The 14,841-nt window shown below is 60.3% G+C and overlaps 1 protein-coding gene across 1 annotated transcript in view; it reads left to right on the forward strand.

Moving 5' to 3' along the window:
• DSCAML1 (DS cell adhesion molecule like 1) overlaps positions 1–14,841 on the forward strand; it is a 103,170-nt gene extending 88,329 nt beyond the window's left edge. The window contains exons 13-32 of the mRNA XM_064470890.1: positions 38–166; positions 581–748; positions 910–980; positions 1,956–2,196; positions 3,198–3,344; positions 3,426–3,581; positions 4,558–4,697; positions 6,274–6,427; positions 6,655–6,772; positions 6,852–7,015; positions 7,308–7,406; positions 9,357–9,545; positions 9,637–9,924; positions 10,017–10,172; positions 10,326–10,356; positions 10,692–10,810; positions 11,217–11,369; positions 11,705–11,899; positions 12,531–12,842; positions 13,958–14,841. Of these exons, the coding sequence (XP_064326960.1) occupies positions 38–166; positions 581–748; positions 910–980; positions 1,956–2,196; positions 3,198–3,344; positions 3,426–3,581; positions 4,558–4,697; positions 6,274–6,427; positions 6,655–6,772; positions 6,852–7,015; positions 7,308–7,406; positions 9,357–9,545; positions 9,637–9,924; positions 10,017–10,172; positions 10,326–10,356; positions 10,692–10,810; positions 11,217–11,369; positions 11,705–11,899; positions 12,531–12,842; positions 13,958–14,409 (3,482 nt within the window). The 3' untranslated portion in view covers positions 14,410–14,841. The remainder of the gene's footprint in view (positions 1–37; positions 167–580; positions 749–909; positions 981–1,955; positions 2,197–3,197; positions 3,345–3,425; positions 3,582–4,557; positions 4,698–6,273; positions 6,428–6,654; positions 6,773–6,851; positions 7,016–7,307; positions 7,407–9,356; positions 9,546–9,636; positions 9,925–10,016; positions 10,173–10,325; positions 10,357–10,691; positions 10,811–11,216; positions 11,370–11,704; positions 11,900–12,530; positions 12,843–13,957) is intronic.

Consider the following 14,841-nt stretch of genomic DNA (forward strand, 5'->3'; position numbering starts at 1 on the left):
CTCCCCATCATCCCTAACGTGCCCGTGTCTCCCCAAGAGCCCCCAGACCCACCGGAGCTGGAGATCCGCGAGGTGAAAGCCCGGAGCATGAATTTGCGGTGGACGCAGCGGTTTGACGGCAACAGCATCATCACCGGCTTCGATATCGAGTACAAGAACAAGTCGGGTAGGTGATATCAGAGCTCCACTCCCCTCCCTGTGCTGTTACAGCCCCTGGCAAATGGTGGGGCTGGGGGCTGCTCCGCAGCCACTGTGGTGCCGGCCTGCCCTGGTGGCGCCTCCAAGGGAATATTCTGCATCCTGGTTCCTTTGATGAAGAAAGGAGAGAGCAGCATTAATGAAATATGTTAATTTCTGTTGGATGGGAGCATTTGAAAGGGAATATTAAAAGAGACAATATTTGCGGAAAGCCAAACCCAGACTGCACGGCAGCGAGGAGGGGGGAAGCAGCACCTCTCCGCGGGGGCTGGGGACGAAAGCCAGAGGTGCTTGGGGACCGCACCTGCCTGGGCACGGCCCCCTTGGTACCCCAGCATTCGGGTGCTGACCCTCCTCCCGTGTCACGCCGCTGCTTTTCCAGATTCCTGGGATTTTAAGCAGTCTACACGCAACATCTCCCCGACCATCAACCAGGCAAACATCGTAGACCTCCACCCAGCCTCCGTGTACAGCATCCGCATGTACTCCTTCAACAAGATCGGGCGCAGCGAGCCGAGCAAGGAGCTCACCATCAGCACGGAGGAAGCAGGTGCCGCTCGCGGCGTGCGCGCTGGGGCCGGCGGGCGGGGGCTGCAGCCCTCAGCGAAGCTGGCTGCGGCAGAGCTCTCTGGAAGCCGAGTATTTTCCTGACGAGGAGGTCCTTTCCCCGACGCTTCTCACCATGCTCTTTTTTGGTCTGTTTATCCGTAGCTCCCGATGGGCCTCCGATGGATGTCACCTTGCAGCCGATGACGTCCCAGAGCATCCAGGTCACCTGGAAGGTGAGCGGGGCTGGGGCGGTGCGTGGGCTTTCGCTGGCCGCAGTGGCTTGGGCAGCGCCAAACGCCGTCCCGAGCCTCTGCGGGAGCAGCTCGTCCTACAACCCGGCGTTTCATCAGCGCAGTACGAGGGCCGGGAAGAATTTCCCGGGCAATATGAAAACCTGAAGGCTGGGCATGCAGCTCGGCTGCATCGCACGGGGTCCTTATTAATCATGTTTTGTAACAAGCTCATTATCTCATAGGATGTCCGTGGGGGGCCGTGGGGAGAGAGAGGATAAATACGTAAAAACTGAGACGCTGGGTTGCAAAGCGTTTGCGCAAAGATCAATAAAACCTAGAATCGGATTTATTTTTCCAAAGGTGCATAACAAAAAATAGAATTGATTACAAAGGTAGGACTTCGGAATGAACTGGTAAGTCAATAGATTTAGGGTTCCAGCTTCTTCCCCCTCCCCCTAAGTGCTGAAAGACAGATGAATGGAAAATACTCTTAAACTGAAGGGACTTGTCTTTCAAGTGAATCTTATTTTGGTGAAATTGATCACTCTGGCTTTGTAACATAAATTTGCAATCAACCCTATTGATTCTTTAATGCTTCAGAGAAATATCATTAAGATTGATCTCGACCTGGCCTCGTGCATTTGTAAGGCTGTCAGACTTGGGGTTTTTCCCTCCTCTCGCTGAGCTGCTCCAGTTGGGGAATGGTGCTGGCCGAGCACGCCCCGCTGCCCAGCCCGCGCCTTCCCCGCTGGCGGCCTCCGAGGACCTGGTGGCCCTTTTTTATCGCTATTCTGCCACTCAGCACTTGGGTGGACGTGCTGCCATGGGTAGAGAAAGTTTAAAAGCACTGAGAAAAGATGCTGGGGAGAGGTGGTCACGGCAAGGGAGCCCTGCGAGCCCCTGGCCCCGGGACGTGCCTGCTGGGCAGCGTAGCCCTGCGTGACACCGCTCCGTCTCGCACCCCCCGTTCCTCAGGCCCCGAAGAAGGAGCTGCAGAACGGGGTGATCCGTGGCTACCAGATCGGGTACCGGGAGAACAGCCCGGGCAGCAACGGGCAGTACAGCATCGTGGAGATGAAAGCCACGGGGGACAGCGAGGTCTACACGCTGGACAACCTGAAGAAGTTTGCCCAGTACGGGGTGGTGGTGCAGGCATTCAATCGCGCGGGGACGGGGCCGTCATCCAGCGAGATCAACGCCACCACGCTGGAGGACGGTAAGGCTGTCCCGGCCCCCGCCGGGGGTCCTCCCACCTGGGGGACTCCCAGCCCTCGGCCGCGAGCAGGGCTTGGGGTGGTTGCTGCCTGCCGGTGGCTTTTGGCACTCACCTGGGTGCACGCGCGTGTGCGCTCGCAGCTGCCCCGGGAGGAGTTGCGAGCGGGAGGACGCTGCGACAGAGGCGGCACCAGGGTTCTGCCGCAGTTAGAAGGGCGTCGAGGAGGATTTACACATTGCTGAAGCGCCAGGGAGGTTTCCGTCTGGGAGAGATTGCTGGTGGCCTCAGTCATTGTAAAAACAACTGGAAAAAAGTTTTGCAGTGCGTTTGCTCAGCAGTTTTTCATACTTAATTAAGGCTCTCGTTAGCCTGTCAAACCATGATCATTTCCTGGCTACATTAGCGCTCCTCCTGGGGTATTCAAGGGCCCCTGTTTTAGCAATAGTGTCTTTTCCATAATTATATTACCTTCATTTTGTTCAAACGGACTATCTGTATTAGTTTATTATACTCTGTCCCTAATTACATGGTGCTTATATTTTTGCACCTAAGTAATATGAAACAATAATCATTTTCAAAGAGGTTCGTTACGGTGATGTATTATCATTTAAATGCTCATAAAAATTAGAGTTACCTCTTGTGGGGCAATGGGATCTAATTACCTCGCATCCAGCCAGCTCTCCCGCTCTCCCCTTGCTGGGAAGCACAGCGTGTCCCGGCGGCCTCCCTGTCCCTGTGAGCACGGGGGTTGCACCTGCCTCGGTGGTCTGGCAGGAGCCAAACTGCACGCCGGAGGCAGGCTCCTGCGTTCGCCTGGCCCTGGTGCCCCGCGTGCCCGGCGGGACCAGCTCCAGGGGCTTGAGCAGCCGGGGGAGCGGGGGCTGCGGTGGGGTCCCATGTGGGTGCAGCTGGGACACGGCTCCTTCAGCCTGGCATCTGCCGGGCACGTGCTGCCTCTCTGTCCTCCTGCTGATTGTCCTCCCCGTCCGTCCCCTCCCCAGTTCCCAGCCAGCCCCCCGAGAACGTGCGGGCCATCTCCATCACGTCGGACGTGGCTGTGATCTCCTGGTCGGAGCCCCCGCGCAGCACCCTCAACGGGGTGCTCAAGGGATACCGTGTCATCTTCTGGTCCCTCTACATGGATGGAGGTGAGCGCTTGTGGCGGGCAGGTGACACGGGGGGCCCAGCCGGGTGGCAGTGCGGTGCCAACGGGTCCTGTCCCCCTGCAGAGTGGGGCGAGATGCAGAACATCACGACCACGCGGGAGCGAGTGGAGCTGCGGGGCATGGAGAAGTTCACCAACTACAGCGTGCAGGTGCTGGCGTACACCCAGGCCGGCGACGGCGTCCGCAGCAGCGTGCTCTACATCCAGACCAAGGAGGACAGTAAGTGATGCTGCCCGGGGGAGCGGGTGCGTGCAGGTGGGCTCGCCTCTTCACCTGGCTGATAAGCCGCAGCAACGCGTGTTAATTAGAAGCAAGAAGATGGAGTGTTGAGTAGGAGCCCTTAGCAATTAATGAAGTAAGGCAGCTGTGCAGCCCCTGCAGCAAGCAGGTGGGGCCGGGCAGGGATTCTCCTTCCTTCTCGTTGCCCGGCTGCATGCGCATGGTCGTCGGCTGCTGCTCCGCGGTAGCAGAGCCAGCACCCCGTGCAGCCCCAGCCCGCTCGGGTCTGGCCGCTGTCACTTCGGGCTGCAGCACGCCGTAGCCGGCTGATGCTGGGAGACGGGAGCGCTTGCTCGTGCCACGGCGTGTTGTGTTGCTGCACTGGTGAGGGAAGGGCTGGAGTGGCTGCGGGGGCGCAGAGGAAACCCCCCGTGTATAGCCACGGGCAGGGCATTTCCCTGTCTTTTTCTTTTCTGTAAGTGCAGATATTTAAATATTTACACTCCTGCCTGCCCTACTTTACTGCCGTTAACTTGGTAGCAGAACGTTTCCTGGGCGCGTGGGCTGGCGTTGCTGCCTGCCCGTCCTGGGAAGCACCAGATGCTGGGGAGGTGCAGCTGGGCAGGGTAAGGCTGAGCCACTCTGGCAGATTGAGGAGACGAAGGAGACAGCCATTAAAAGACAATCGCGGTTTCTAAACCAGAGCCAGGGCTGCAATTAACTCTCCTGCCTCTGGCTCAGCAGAGAGAGAGCGGAGAGTCGTCCTGCAGGCATTGGGGTGACAGCAGGGTGACCACTCATCCGCAGACCTGTCCCTGCTTGCACCTGCCCGGTGCTGGCGTGGGAACGCCACAGCAGCTCCTCCGCAGCGTGCAGTCGGGATGCCAGCCCTGCAGCGGCGTGCTGCCGCCTTGCCGGCAGGGCAGAAACCGCGGAGGCCTCCGGCGCCCGGTCTGCCACGCTCGCCCTCCTTCAGTTCCAGGTCCCCCGGCTGGCATCAAGGCCGTCCCCTCTTCCGCCAGCAGCGTGGTGGTGTCCTGGCTGCCGCCGGCCAAGCCCAACGGCATCATTCGGAAGTACACCATCTTCTGCTCCAGCCCCGGCTCGGGGCAGCCGGTACGGGACGGGCACGGGGGGGAGGCTGGGGAGTGGCCAGGGTGCGCGGGAGGAACGCTGAGCTGGCCGAGCGGGAACGGGAGGGAGGGCTGATGCCAGGCAGCGGCGGCGGCGGCGGCAGCAGCAAAGGTCCCTTGGGCCAGGTCCACGCACTGCAGAGTTGCAGGGGCGCCTGTGGGCACTCTACATCAGGCCATAGTCCCACCGTCTCTCTCTCCCCTTCCTCCCGCCTCTCCCCTGCTCAGCGCTCGCTCCAGGAGGGGAAAGATACCAGCAGCTGACCGAAAATAAAACAGAAATCAAACCTGGCCTCATCCCTCCGATGCAAGGGAGAGGTTGATGGGAGGTCTACAGACTAGTGCTTATCAAAAGCTCCTTCTCAAACTCATTTCACTATCTGAGCCTCTGGTTTCCAGGGCAACATAATCTTTTCATCAAAGCGACTGGTAAAACCGCTGGGATGCGATATTGTTTTCTTGGCGTCTTGTCAAAACTGTCATTTGGGTAAAAAAAATTATGTATACTATACAATATTCATATAGGTGTCTGCTTGTGGGGTACATTTACATCTGTGGGCCCCACAAGGGCTCACGTTTGAAGACGGTGGATGCACAGCCACGTGTTTGCACATATAAATGCCCCATCCATCCCATGCAACAGAGATCGTTGGCCTCCCATCCCCTGTCCGGCGCTGGCGTGGCGGGGCAGCCCCGGCAGGGCGGCCGGGTGCCGTGCAGGGCAGCCCTTCGCCCTGCAGCGTGCTTGGGGCAGGGTTGCTTTGACCCCGACGCGATGGAGACTGGCTCGCAGCCCCGCAGCGAGGCTGTGCGCGAGTGCCAGGGCCGGACCTCTCCAGAGGACCGCCGGTGGGGTGAGGGACGCTTGCTCTGGGCGATGTGGGAGGCGAGCCCACGCAGGGTTTCGGGGACCCCCGGCTGCTTGCTGCGACCACGGAGGGTTTTTGGCAGCCTGGCCGGGGCTTGCCTCCGCAGCCGGCCCCTGCTGCAGCTCGGCGGGCAGCCGGGAAGCGTCCTTTCCTGGGAACAAATCATGCCGTCGCAGCCATCTGTTCCTCGGGCTCCGGCCCGGGCTCCCTGGAGAAATTACGACACCAGCCGGTTTACACCGGCATTGAGAAATGCCACGCAGAGCTGAATCGCTGCTCGGGAGCAAACCCATGGCACTTCGAGGAGGTGGCTGCCAGGCCTGCTGCGGGCCCTCGGAGAGCGCAGGGAGCTCCCCAGGGATCGCTCCTGGTGGAGAGCCGGGTGGGGGGAGGGGGAGCTGTGGAGCTCCTTTGTCAGCTGGCCGGGGACGGGAGCGAGGGCACGAGCCTGCTGGCAGCGGGATGGTAGGGATGCCCTGCGTCGGGGGTCCTGGGGGTGGTGGCAGGGGTGCTCAGGTGCAGGCACCTGGCTCCGACGTAGCTTATCCTTGCTGCCAGCTCAGGTGCTGCTCTGGCCTCTGTTTCACCTTGGCTGGTGGCAGTGCCCCCACTGGTGGGGTGCCCGAGCTGAGGGTGACGGCGGTGAGGGTCTCACGGAGGCTGTACCTTCGCCTGTCTCCCTGTCCGCAGGCCCCCAGCGAGTACGAGACCAGCCCCGACCAGCTCTTCTACCGCATTGCCCACCTGAACCGCGGGCAGCAGTACATGCTGTGGGTGGCCGCCGTCACCTCTGCCGGCCGCGGCAACATCAGCGAGAAAGTCACCATCGAGCCTGCTGGGAAAGGTACGGCGGGGGCCGCCGGCTCGCGGGGGGACACGCACCCCGGCTCTGCTGTCGCTGCCCGCAGGGCTGCTTTGGCTGCTGCGTACCAGCCTGCGGCAAGGGACAGCGGGGGTGACTCGTGCCCGGGGCAGAGGAGGGACGGCACGGGCGGTCTCGGCTCTCAGTACACGCTGCGGGGTCCGCGCATGGGGCCTGCTCGCCAGGCTGACCTCCTCCTTGCCCCCAAGCCCCCGCCAAGATCATCTCCTTTGGAGGCACCGTCACCACCCCGTGGATGAAGGACGTGAGGCTGCCGTGCAACTCTGTGGGGGAGCCGGTCCCCGCCATCAAGTGGACCAAGGACAGGTAGCGAGGGGGGCGGGGACCAGGTGCGCCGCCCTTGCTGCCTCACGCGTGGCTGATGCACCCGCTCCTCTCCCGGCAGCGAGGACTCTGCCATCCCTGTGACGGTGGATGGCCATCGCCTGATCCAGGCCAACGGCACGCTGGTGCTGCCCTCGGTGAAAGCGGAGGACTCCGGCTACTACACCTGCACCGCTACCAACACCTGGGGCTTCGACACCATCATCATCAACCTCCTGGTGCAAGGTGAGGGATGCCGGCGGGGGGCAGCCTGCGGTCCCACAGCTGCATCTGGGAGCAAGTGTCCTGCATGGAGACGCTCCGTCTCAGCGGCCGCCGCGGGGAGCCCCCACTCTTGCTTGTCGGCTGCTCTCGGTGGGGCGGGTGAAGCACTGCAGGGTCTTTCCTGTGCGAGGGGCTCTCGCCAGCCCAGGGCTGAGCAGGGCATCTCAGTGGTGTTTCCCCTTTTGCGGGGCATGGTTTGGGGTGCTTTCTGCCGGTGCGTGTGAGCTGCTGACAGGCTTTCCGTCCTCCCCAGTGCCCCCGGACCAGCCCCGCCTGACCGTCTCCAAGACCTCGGCATCGTCCATCACGCTGGCGTGGATTCCTGGGGACAACGGGGGCAGCTCCATCCGAGGTATGGCTGCTGCGAGCGATGGGGCCAACGCCAGAACCACAGCACCCATCCTGGTCCCGGCGCTGGGGGACGAGGCTTGTGGCACATGTTTTCAGGCACACCCCGCACGTTGTGCGCCCGCTTTTGTCTCTGCCTCGGTTTTCCCCTCTCTGAAATGCCTTGGAAAAGCTCTGGAGTAAGGTAGATGCCTCTGAGGTCATGGGAGAGCTGCTAGTCCTAATGAAGGGGGCTTATAAGGTGTTTTGGACAGAATGCAGCGATCGAAGTAGCTGACGAAGGGTGTGTCATTAATCGCTCAGGCGCTGGTGGCCAGTGGCTGCTCTGTGTCTCCTGGCATTGGTGTGACTCTGAACCCAGCAGGGCAGGATTTGTCCCCTGTCCCTGGCAGGCTGGGGGCTTCAGGAGCCTCCCTGCTTTCCAGAGCTTCCTTTCTGCTCTGATTCATCTCATGAATTATATGTTGAAACAGCTGCACACGGAGGGGGGAGCAGGGAGCGAGGAAGGAGACCTGGCTTACAATTAATTAAAAGCATGAAAGTAATTACAAGCAAATCTCCCCAGCCAGCAGCCTTTCACTCCAGCGGACTCTGTTGATAAATTTCGTTATAATTGGATTAGAAATATTAAAAACATGCTGCATGTATAAAATAAATAAATAACCGGTGGCAGGCACCAGGGCACCGGGCACCGTGGGTGGTGCGGGGCTGCCTTTGAAAGCGTGTGCCTGCGGGCAGACCCACGCCGCCCCGGGAAGGTCCCGCTACCCGTGTCCTCCGGCCATAGGGAAGCCTTGGCGCTGGGCAGGCGCTAGGAGCCTCCCTTCCCTCGGCGCTGCCCTGCCCGAGCCAGAGCTGGGCCTTCGCAGAGCTGACGCGAGGCACAAGCGTGCCTTTGCGTGGGTCCTCTGGCATCACCACACCGGTACCCAGGCGGCGTCGGCACCCGGAGCGGTCCTGCAAGCTCTGCATTGTGCGGCTCGTGACGCACATGCAAAGGCAGAAAGCCTACTCTTCTCTGTTATTTTTATTTGAGAATTGGCAAAATAACTTGCAAAAATAGCCAAAATCTACCAAGGCGCCACGACAGTTTGGGATTTTGTACAGCCACAAAGGTCAGAACAGCCAGGGCAGCAGAGTGGCGCTGCCCTGGGGGGCACCGGTGTACTCGGCGGCGTATCCCTGGCCCCAAGCTCCGCGCGCGTGCCTCTCCCCGGGAAACCCTGGCGAGGCGTCTTGTTGACGGCAGTGTAACAGGTTTGTTCATCTAGGACACAGTGTGCTTCCTAATACTCTTAATCATGGGAGAGGAGGCGGCATGCAATGACAGAAGCAACTTCCTAGCAGCTTCCCAAGGGAGCTAGTTAATTCTGGCTTTCCCTTTATAGCCTCGCACCAATCAATCACGTTTCGCACTCCCCGCACTCCCGTGTGAAACCAAGCACCGGGGGCCGTGCCGGTGGCGCTGGAGGCAGGCGATGGCGGACAGGCGAGCAGGCGGCGGTGGGCCGTGGGGGAGCGGCCCCGGGGCTCCGGAGGCGACTAGCTGCTGGGGGTGCCCACACACCTCTGGCTCGTGGCTCCTGCCTGGGCCCGCGCAGTGGGCAGCGCAGCAGAGGAATTGACCTCTGCTCAGACCACATGCAGGGTCCGGGAGGGCAGGGGCTCGCCCCTGCTAATGGCTTTGAGCCGACTGTAACCACCGTCAGTAGCGCAGGGGTACAGGGCGGCGTTCCATCGCTGTTCACGTGCGCGCGGGAGTGGCCGTGTAACGGGTGCCCTGGTGCTGCGAGGCTGCACCGGACTTGGCCCGGCGTCCCTGAGGTGGGCGCAGGGTACCCCGCAGTCTCTGTGTGCCGATGGTAACCCCTTCTCTCACCTCGCCCGGGTGCTGCTCGCCTGCCCCCGGCAGCCCACGTGCCCGGAGGCGACCGCCCCGTCCTTGCTCCCACAGGCTTCGTGCTCCAGTACTCGGTGGACAACAGCGAGGAGTGGAAGGACGTGTTCATCAGCTCCTCCGAGCGCTCCTTCAAGCTGGAGAGCCTCAAGTGCGGCACCTGGTACAAGGTGAAGCTGGCGGCCAAGAACAGCGTGGGGGCTGGCCGCATCAGCGAGATCATCGAAGCCAAGACCCACGGCAGAGGTGAGCCTGCCCCACAGCGTCCTTGCCCCACGGGGGGGGATGCTGCATTCCCCTCTCCACAGCCACCCTCCTGACGGCTCCTCTCCCGCAGAGCCCTCCTTCAGCAAGGACCAGCACCTCTTCACCCACATCAACTCCACGCACGCCAGGCTCAACCTGCAGGGCTGGAGCAGTGGGGGCTGCCCCATCACCGCCATCGTCCTGGAGTACCGGCCCAAGGGCAACTGGGTCTGGCAGAGCCTCCGCACCAACAGCTCCAGCGAGGTCTTCCTGACCGAGCTGCGCGAGGCCACGTGGTACGAGCTCCGCATGAAGGCCTGCAACAGCGCCGGCTGCGGCAACGAGACCGCGCAGTTCGCCACGCTGGACTATGACGGCAGTGAGTGGGGGGACGGGGCGGGGGGGGCCGCGCCGCCGAGGCGGGGGGCTCCCGGGAGCGCTGACCGCCCACCTGCCCGTGCTCTGCCCTAGGCACCATCCCCCCCATCAAGTCTGCCCAAGGGGAGGGCGACGACGTGAAGAAGCTCTTCACCATCGCCTGCCCCGTGATCCTGGCCACGCTGGGGGTGGCCCTGCTCTTCATCATCCGCAAGAAGAGGAAGGAGAAGCGCCTGAAGAGGCTTCGAGGTGAGATGGGGCTCAGAGGCACGGTGCATGGGACCGGACCGCAGAGCGTCCATCTCTAAGTGAGATGCCAACCCTAAGTATGGTTACACCCTGAGCAGCGCTCTCCAAAAAAAAAAAATCTTCTCTGTTTTGTTCTTTCTGTCTCTTGCACAGATGCCAAGAGTTTGGCTGAAATGCTGATCAGGTGGGTCTCAGAGCTGCAGGTGGTTGGTGGTGGGTGGGGAAGCTGGGGAATGTTGGGCTCAGGGGGGTGGTCCTGGATGCTTTTAAGCCCAGTTTCAGACCTTCTTGGGCTCAGAGTGATGAAGGTGGCGGCAGCCCCTCCGTAGCACAGCAGCCCGGTGCTCCCGGCTGCTCCTGCCAGCCGGAGGGCTGAGGCAGGCGGGTCCGGCACCCACGCCTGGGGGAGAGCTGAGCCCCGCGCGGGCTGGCCGGCAGCAAGCCCCAGGCCCTGCTTGGCCGGAGCCGCGGGGGCTCTCTCCAGTAATGGCCGGGTCTGCGTCCCCTCTTACCTCACAGCAAGAATAACCGCAGCTTTGACACGCCGGTGAAGGGCCCCCCGCAGGGCCCCCGACTGCACATAGACATCCCTCGCGTCCAGCTCCTCATCGAGGACAAGGAAGGCATCAAACAGCTGGGTAAGCACCACGCTCTGCCTGCCGCGGGGGCTCTCTCCAGTAATGGCCGGGTCTGCCCTGAGAAGCTTGCTGTGTCCCCAGGCTGTCCCCTTCCTACCCTACGGCAGAGCAGGGTGCAGGGGGATGCCCGTGGGTCCTGCTCCCCTTGCGTCGCTGCGGGCTGTGCTGGCAGCACCCACAGCAATCCCCTTGGCCAGGCTCTGCCTCGGCGGGGGTGACCGTCACGCTGCTGCCCTGGCCGGAGAACAGCCAGGCAGCTCTCCCATCCCCGCATGGCCCGGAACACCGGTGGGGCTCCCTGCAGCGGGGAAGCCGGGGGATCCCATGGGCAGGTGGAGCATGGGCTAGCAGGTGCCTCCAGCCAGCTCCTGGACCTGGAGGGCTGAGCTCCAGCTTCTTCCCGCAGGGGACGACAAAGCCACGATCCCGGTGACTGACACGGAGTTCAGTCAGGCGGTGAACCCCCAGAGCTTTTGCACGGGTGTCTCGCTGCATCACCCCGCTCTGATCCAGAACACGGGGCCCCTCATCGACATGTCGGACATCCGCCCCGGCACCAGTAAGTGGCTGCGGTCGTGTGGGGTTGGGGTGGGTTTGCTGGGAGCAGCACGGGGTGGGTGCTGATGCAGACGCCAGGCAGGTGTGGGTAAGCTGCCCGCAGTCCCCCGCGTGCCCTCTGGCAGCACAGGGGTGCTGTGGCTGGTCCCTGCACATCCCTTTGCAGAGGGGTGCTCCTGCTGCCCTGCAGCAGGGTGCTGGGGTGCAGGCTCTGTCCCCCCAGCACTGGCTGTGCCTAAAAGCAGCTGCTGGTAAGGCAGGAGCAGCAGGGAGTGCTCCAGGGCGATGGCACAGCATCCTGACTGTCCCTGTGACCCTGTCACCTTTGTCCCTTAGACCCCGTGTCGAGGAAGAGCGTGAAGTCTGCACACAGCACCCGCAACCGGTACTCCAGCCAGTGGACCCTCACCAAGTGCCAGGCATCCACCCCTGCACGGACCCTCACCTCCGACTGGAGGACAGTGGGCTCCCAGCACGGCATCACGGTCACGGAGAGTGACAGCTACAGCGCCAGCCTCTCTCAGGACACAGGTATGCCCATGCTGCCAGGCCGGCGGCAGCCCCGGGGCCTCCCTGGGCTCCAGGGGCTGGTGCTAGCAGGGAGCTGCTGGTTTGGCACCCGCGGGTTCATTGCCAGCGACCCCCAAGCCGTGAGTTTGGGGTGACTGCAGAAGTAGAATTTACTGTTAGTCCACGGGGTTGTGGAACCCCGACTGCCACTGCAAGAGCTACTTGCTGAAAGCAGCGGCGTTGAAATATGTACTCCAGTTTAGAGAAAGGTTATGAATAGTGTCATCAATGGGACAGATGCAGGTATTGGCTCTTGTGCCAGGTCTCGCCCTGTCTGCGAGTTGCTGGCGGTGGTGTCCCCCCCCGGGCTCTGCGTGGAGATGCTGAGCTCCAGCCTACGTGATGCGGCTGCCCGGGGACGTGCGTGCAGGGCTCTGCCCTCCCTGGCAGCTGTGGGGCCGTGCTGTCACCCCCCGGTCCCCTCCCGAAGCTCGGTGGTGGCTCCTGAGCAGCAGGGCTTGTGCCCAGCTCTGGGGACAGGTGGCATCTCGGCAGGGACAGCCTGGGCCTTCCCACGACGCCAGTGCTGTGGAAAGCGGCGTTCCCAGGCCAGGGCACTTTCCCTGGTAGGTGATGGTTCTCTCCCCCACAGACAAGGGGCGGAACAGCATGGTGTCAACGGAGAGCGCCTCGTCCACCTACGAGGAGCTGGCACGCGCCTACGAGCACGCGAAGCTGGAGGAGCAGCTGCAACACGCCAAGTTTGAGATCACGGAGTGCTTCATCTCAGACAGCTCCTCAGACCAGATGACCACCGGCACCACCGACAACGCCGACAGCATGACCTCCATGAGCACCCCCTCAGAGCCCGGCATCTGTCGCTTCACGGCCTCCCCCCCCAAACCCCAGGACAGCGAGCGGGGCAAGAGCGTGGCCGTACCCATCCCGCACCGTGCCAGCAAGAGTAAGTACACGCGTGCTTTGGCTGTAGCTGCACGCCTCCTGGGTAATGGGGTGCGTACTGCAGAGAAAACCGCAAAAATAAAGGTACCGAAAGAGGCAGTTCCCGAGAAGGGAAGGAGGGGAGGTGGGAAAAGCCTCTCCCCCACCCTCCACAGTGCTGGTCGTTCAGTAGCATCTGTTTCGCTTGTGCACGTTCACTTCACAAAACCTGTTAGGATTTCTATTGGAAGCCTGAGTTGGTTTCCATAGGTTCCGCAGGGGTCTTCTGCAGATCCCAACCCGACCTGCAAAAGATCTCCCAGAGCCAGCTCAAAATCTAATTAACGATTCCAATTTTCTCTCCTCTCCTCACACAGTTCTTTGCTTCTTCACACCCTTCCCTCCCTCATCTCTGCTCATCGTGTTTCTTGTCTCCTTTTCTCCTCACGTTCATTTTCTTTGCTTTGCTCCTCTTTTTACCTCATTTGTCTTCTCTTCACTTTTCTCTGCTCCTCTTTGTGGCTCTTTGTGCCTTTTCACTTCTCCTCTTCCTCACTTTCTTTTCTCCACTTTTCTGCTCTCCTTATTTCTTCCTTTCTTTCCATTTATATTTTTTCGTAGTAAAGCCTACTGAGGAATGGGAGGGAACGAAAATACAGATAGAAGGGGGACAAGGAGGGGAAGGGGAAGAAATACTATTATAGTATTCAGTACACATCAGTGATATTATATTAGCATAGTATGAATTTTGATATGACTGTAGTACAAATATTTACACAAAATGCATAACGTATATCACAGTATCTGTGGTGGTATATAAGACAGTAGTATTACATAGTATTGTATATTGCAGATCTGAAGACTATAGTAACATATATATATTACAAATGTAAACATAACATATGACACTATAGGACGTGTTCTATATACACTTCGTCTGTTACTATTAGTGTATAATCCTGTTTTATGTGATGCAAGAAAGTAAGAGCCTTTTATCAACAAGTACTATAGCGTGTAATACAGAAACACGGAACACTAGAGTTAGACGTGCTCTTTACGTTGCGCTGCATCGAGCACGACAACTCATCTGAAACGCGTAACGGAACCATCCTCACCCGCCTCCGCTTCCCCTTGCAGGCGACTACTGCAACCTCCCGCTCTACGTCAAGTCCGAGGCCTTCTTCCGCAAGCCCGACGCCCACGAGCCCTGCCCCGTGGTGCCGCCGCGGGAAGCCTCCATCCGAAACCTCGCCCGGGCGTACCACGCGCAAGCCCGGCACATGACGCTGGAGCCCGGCAGCAAGCCCCTGGGCCTGCCTCCCCCGGCCTCCGCCGCAACCACCTTACCTCAACGGACTCTCCCCATGCCCGGCGCAGCGAGCGCCGCCGCCGCGCCCGCCGCCGCCGCCCCGGCACCCCCCGCCGCCGAGCCCCCCGCCGCCGCCGCCGCCGCCGCCGAGGTGCGGGTGCCCACGCACTCCAAAGTGGGGGGCTCCAGGGACTCGCTCCTAGAAATGAGCACATCGGGTGTAGGCAGGTCTCAAAAACAGGGGGCTGGAGCCTACTCCAAGTCCTACACGCTGGTGTAGGGCCCCAACCCAGGCCGCCCACGACGGACGCTGCTCGTTTCCCCGCACCGTTTATATTTAATTAACAAACTTGTACATAACGAACTCTTTTGTATAAATGAAGCTATTTTCTTCTTCTCCGAACACAAAAAGAAACCAGGGCACAAAGAATTTGATGTTACAGATTTAAAAATATAATATATATGTAAACATATATATATATTTCACATCATTTTGAAAGGGGCACAAGGAAAGACTCAGCGACTTTTTTTTTTTTTTTCTTCTTCCCTGATCTTGTCGGTGGTTTTAAAAAGGAACGTCTCAAAGACATTGCATGCTATTTTACTGTTCAGAAAACAACAGGAGTTGCTTCAATTTGCAAATGCTTATGTGTTAATACCTTTTTCTATGAAAAAAAACCCAGCGCTGTGTGCAATAAAGGTTATGTTTGTA

The sequence above is a fragment of the Phalacrocorax carbo genome, chromosome 21, assembly GCF_963921805.1.
Source record: "Phalacrocorax carbo chromosome 21, bPhaCar2.1, whole genome shotgun sequence".
NCBI classification, from domain to species: domain Eukaryota; kingdom Metazoa; phylum Chordata; class Aves; order Suliformes; family Phalacrocoracidae; genus Phalacrocorax; species Phalacrocorax carbo.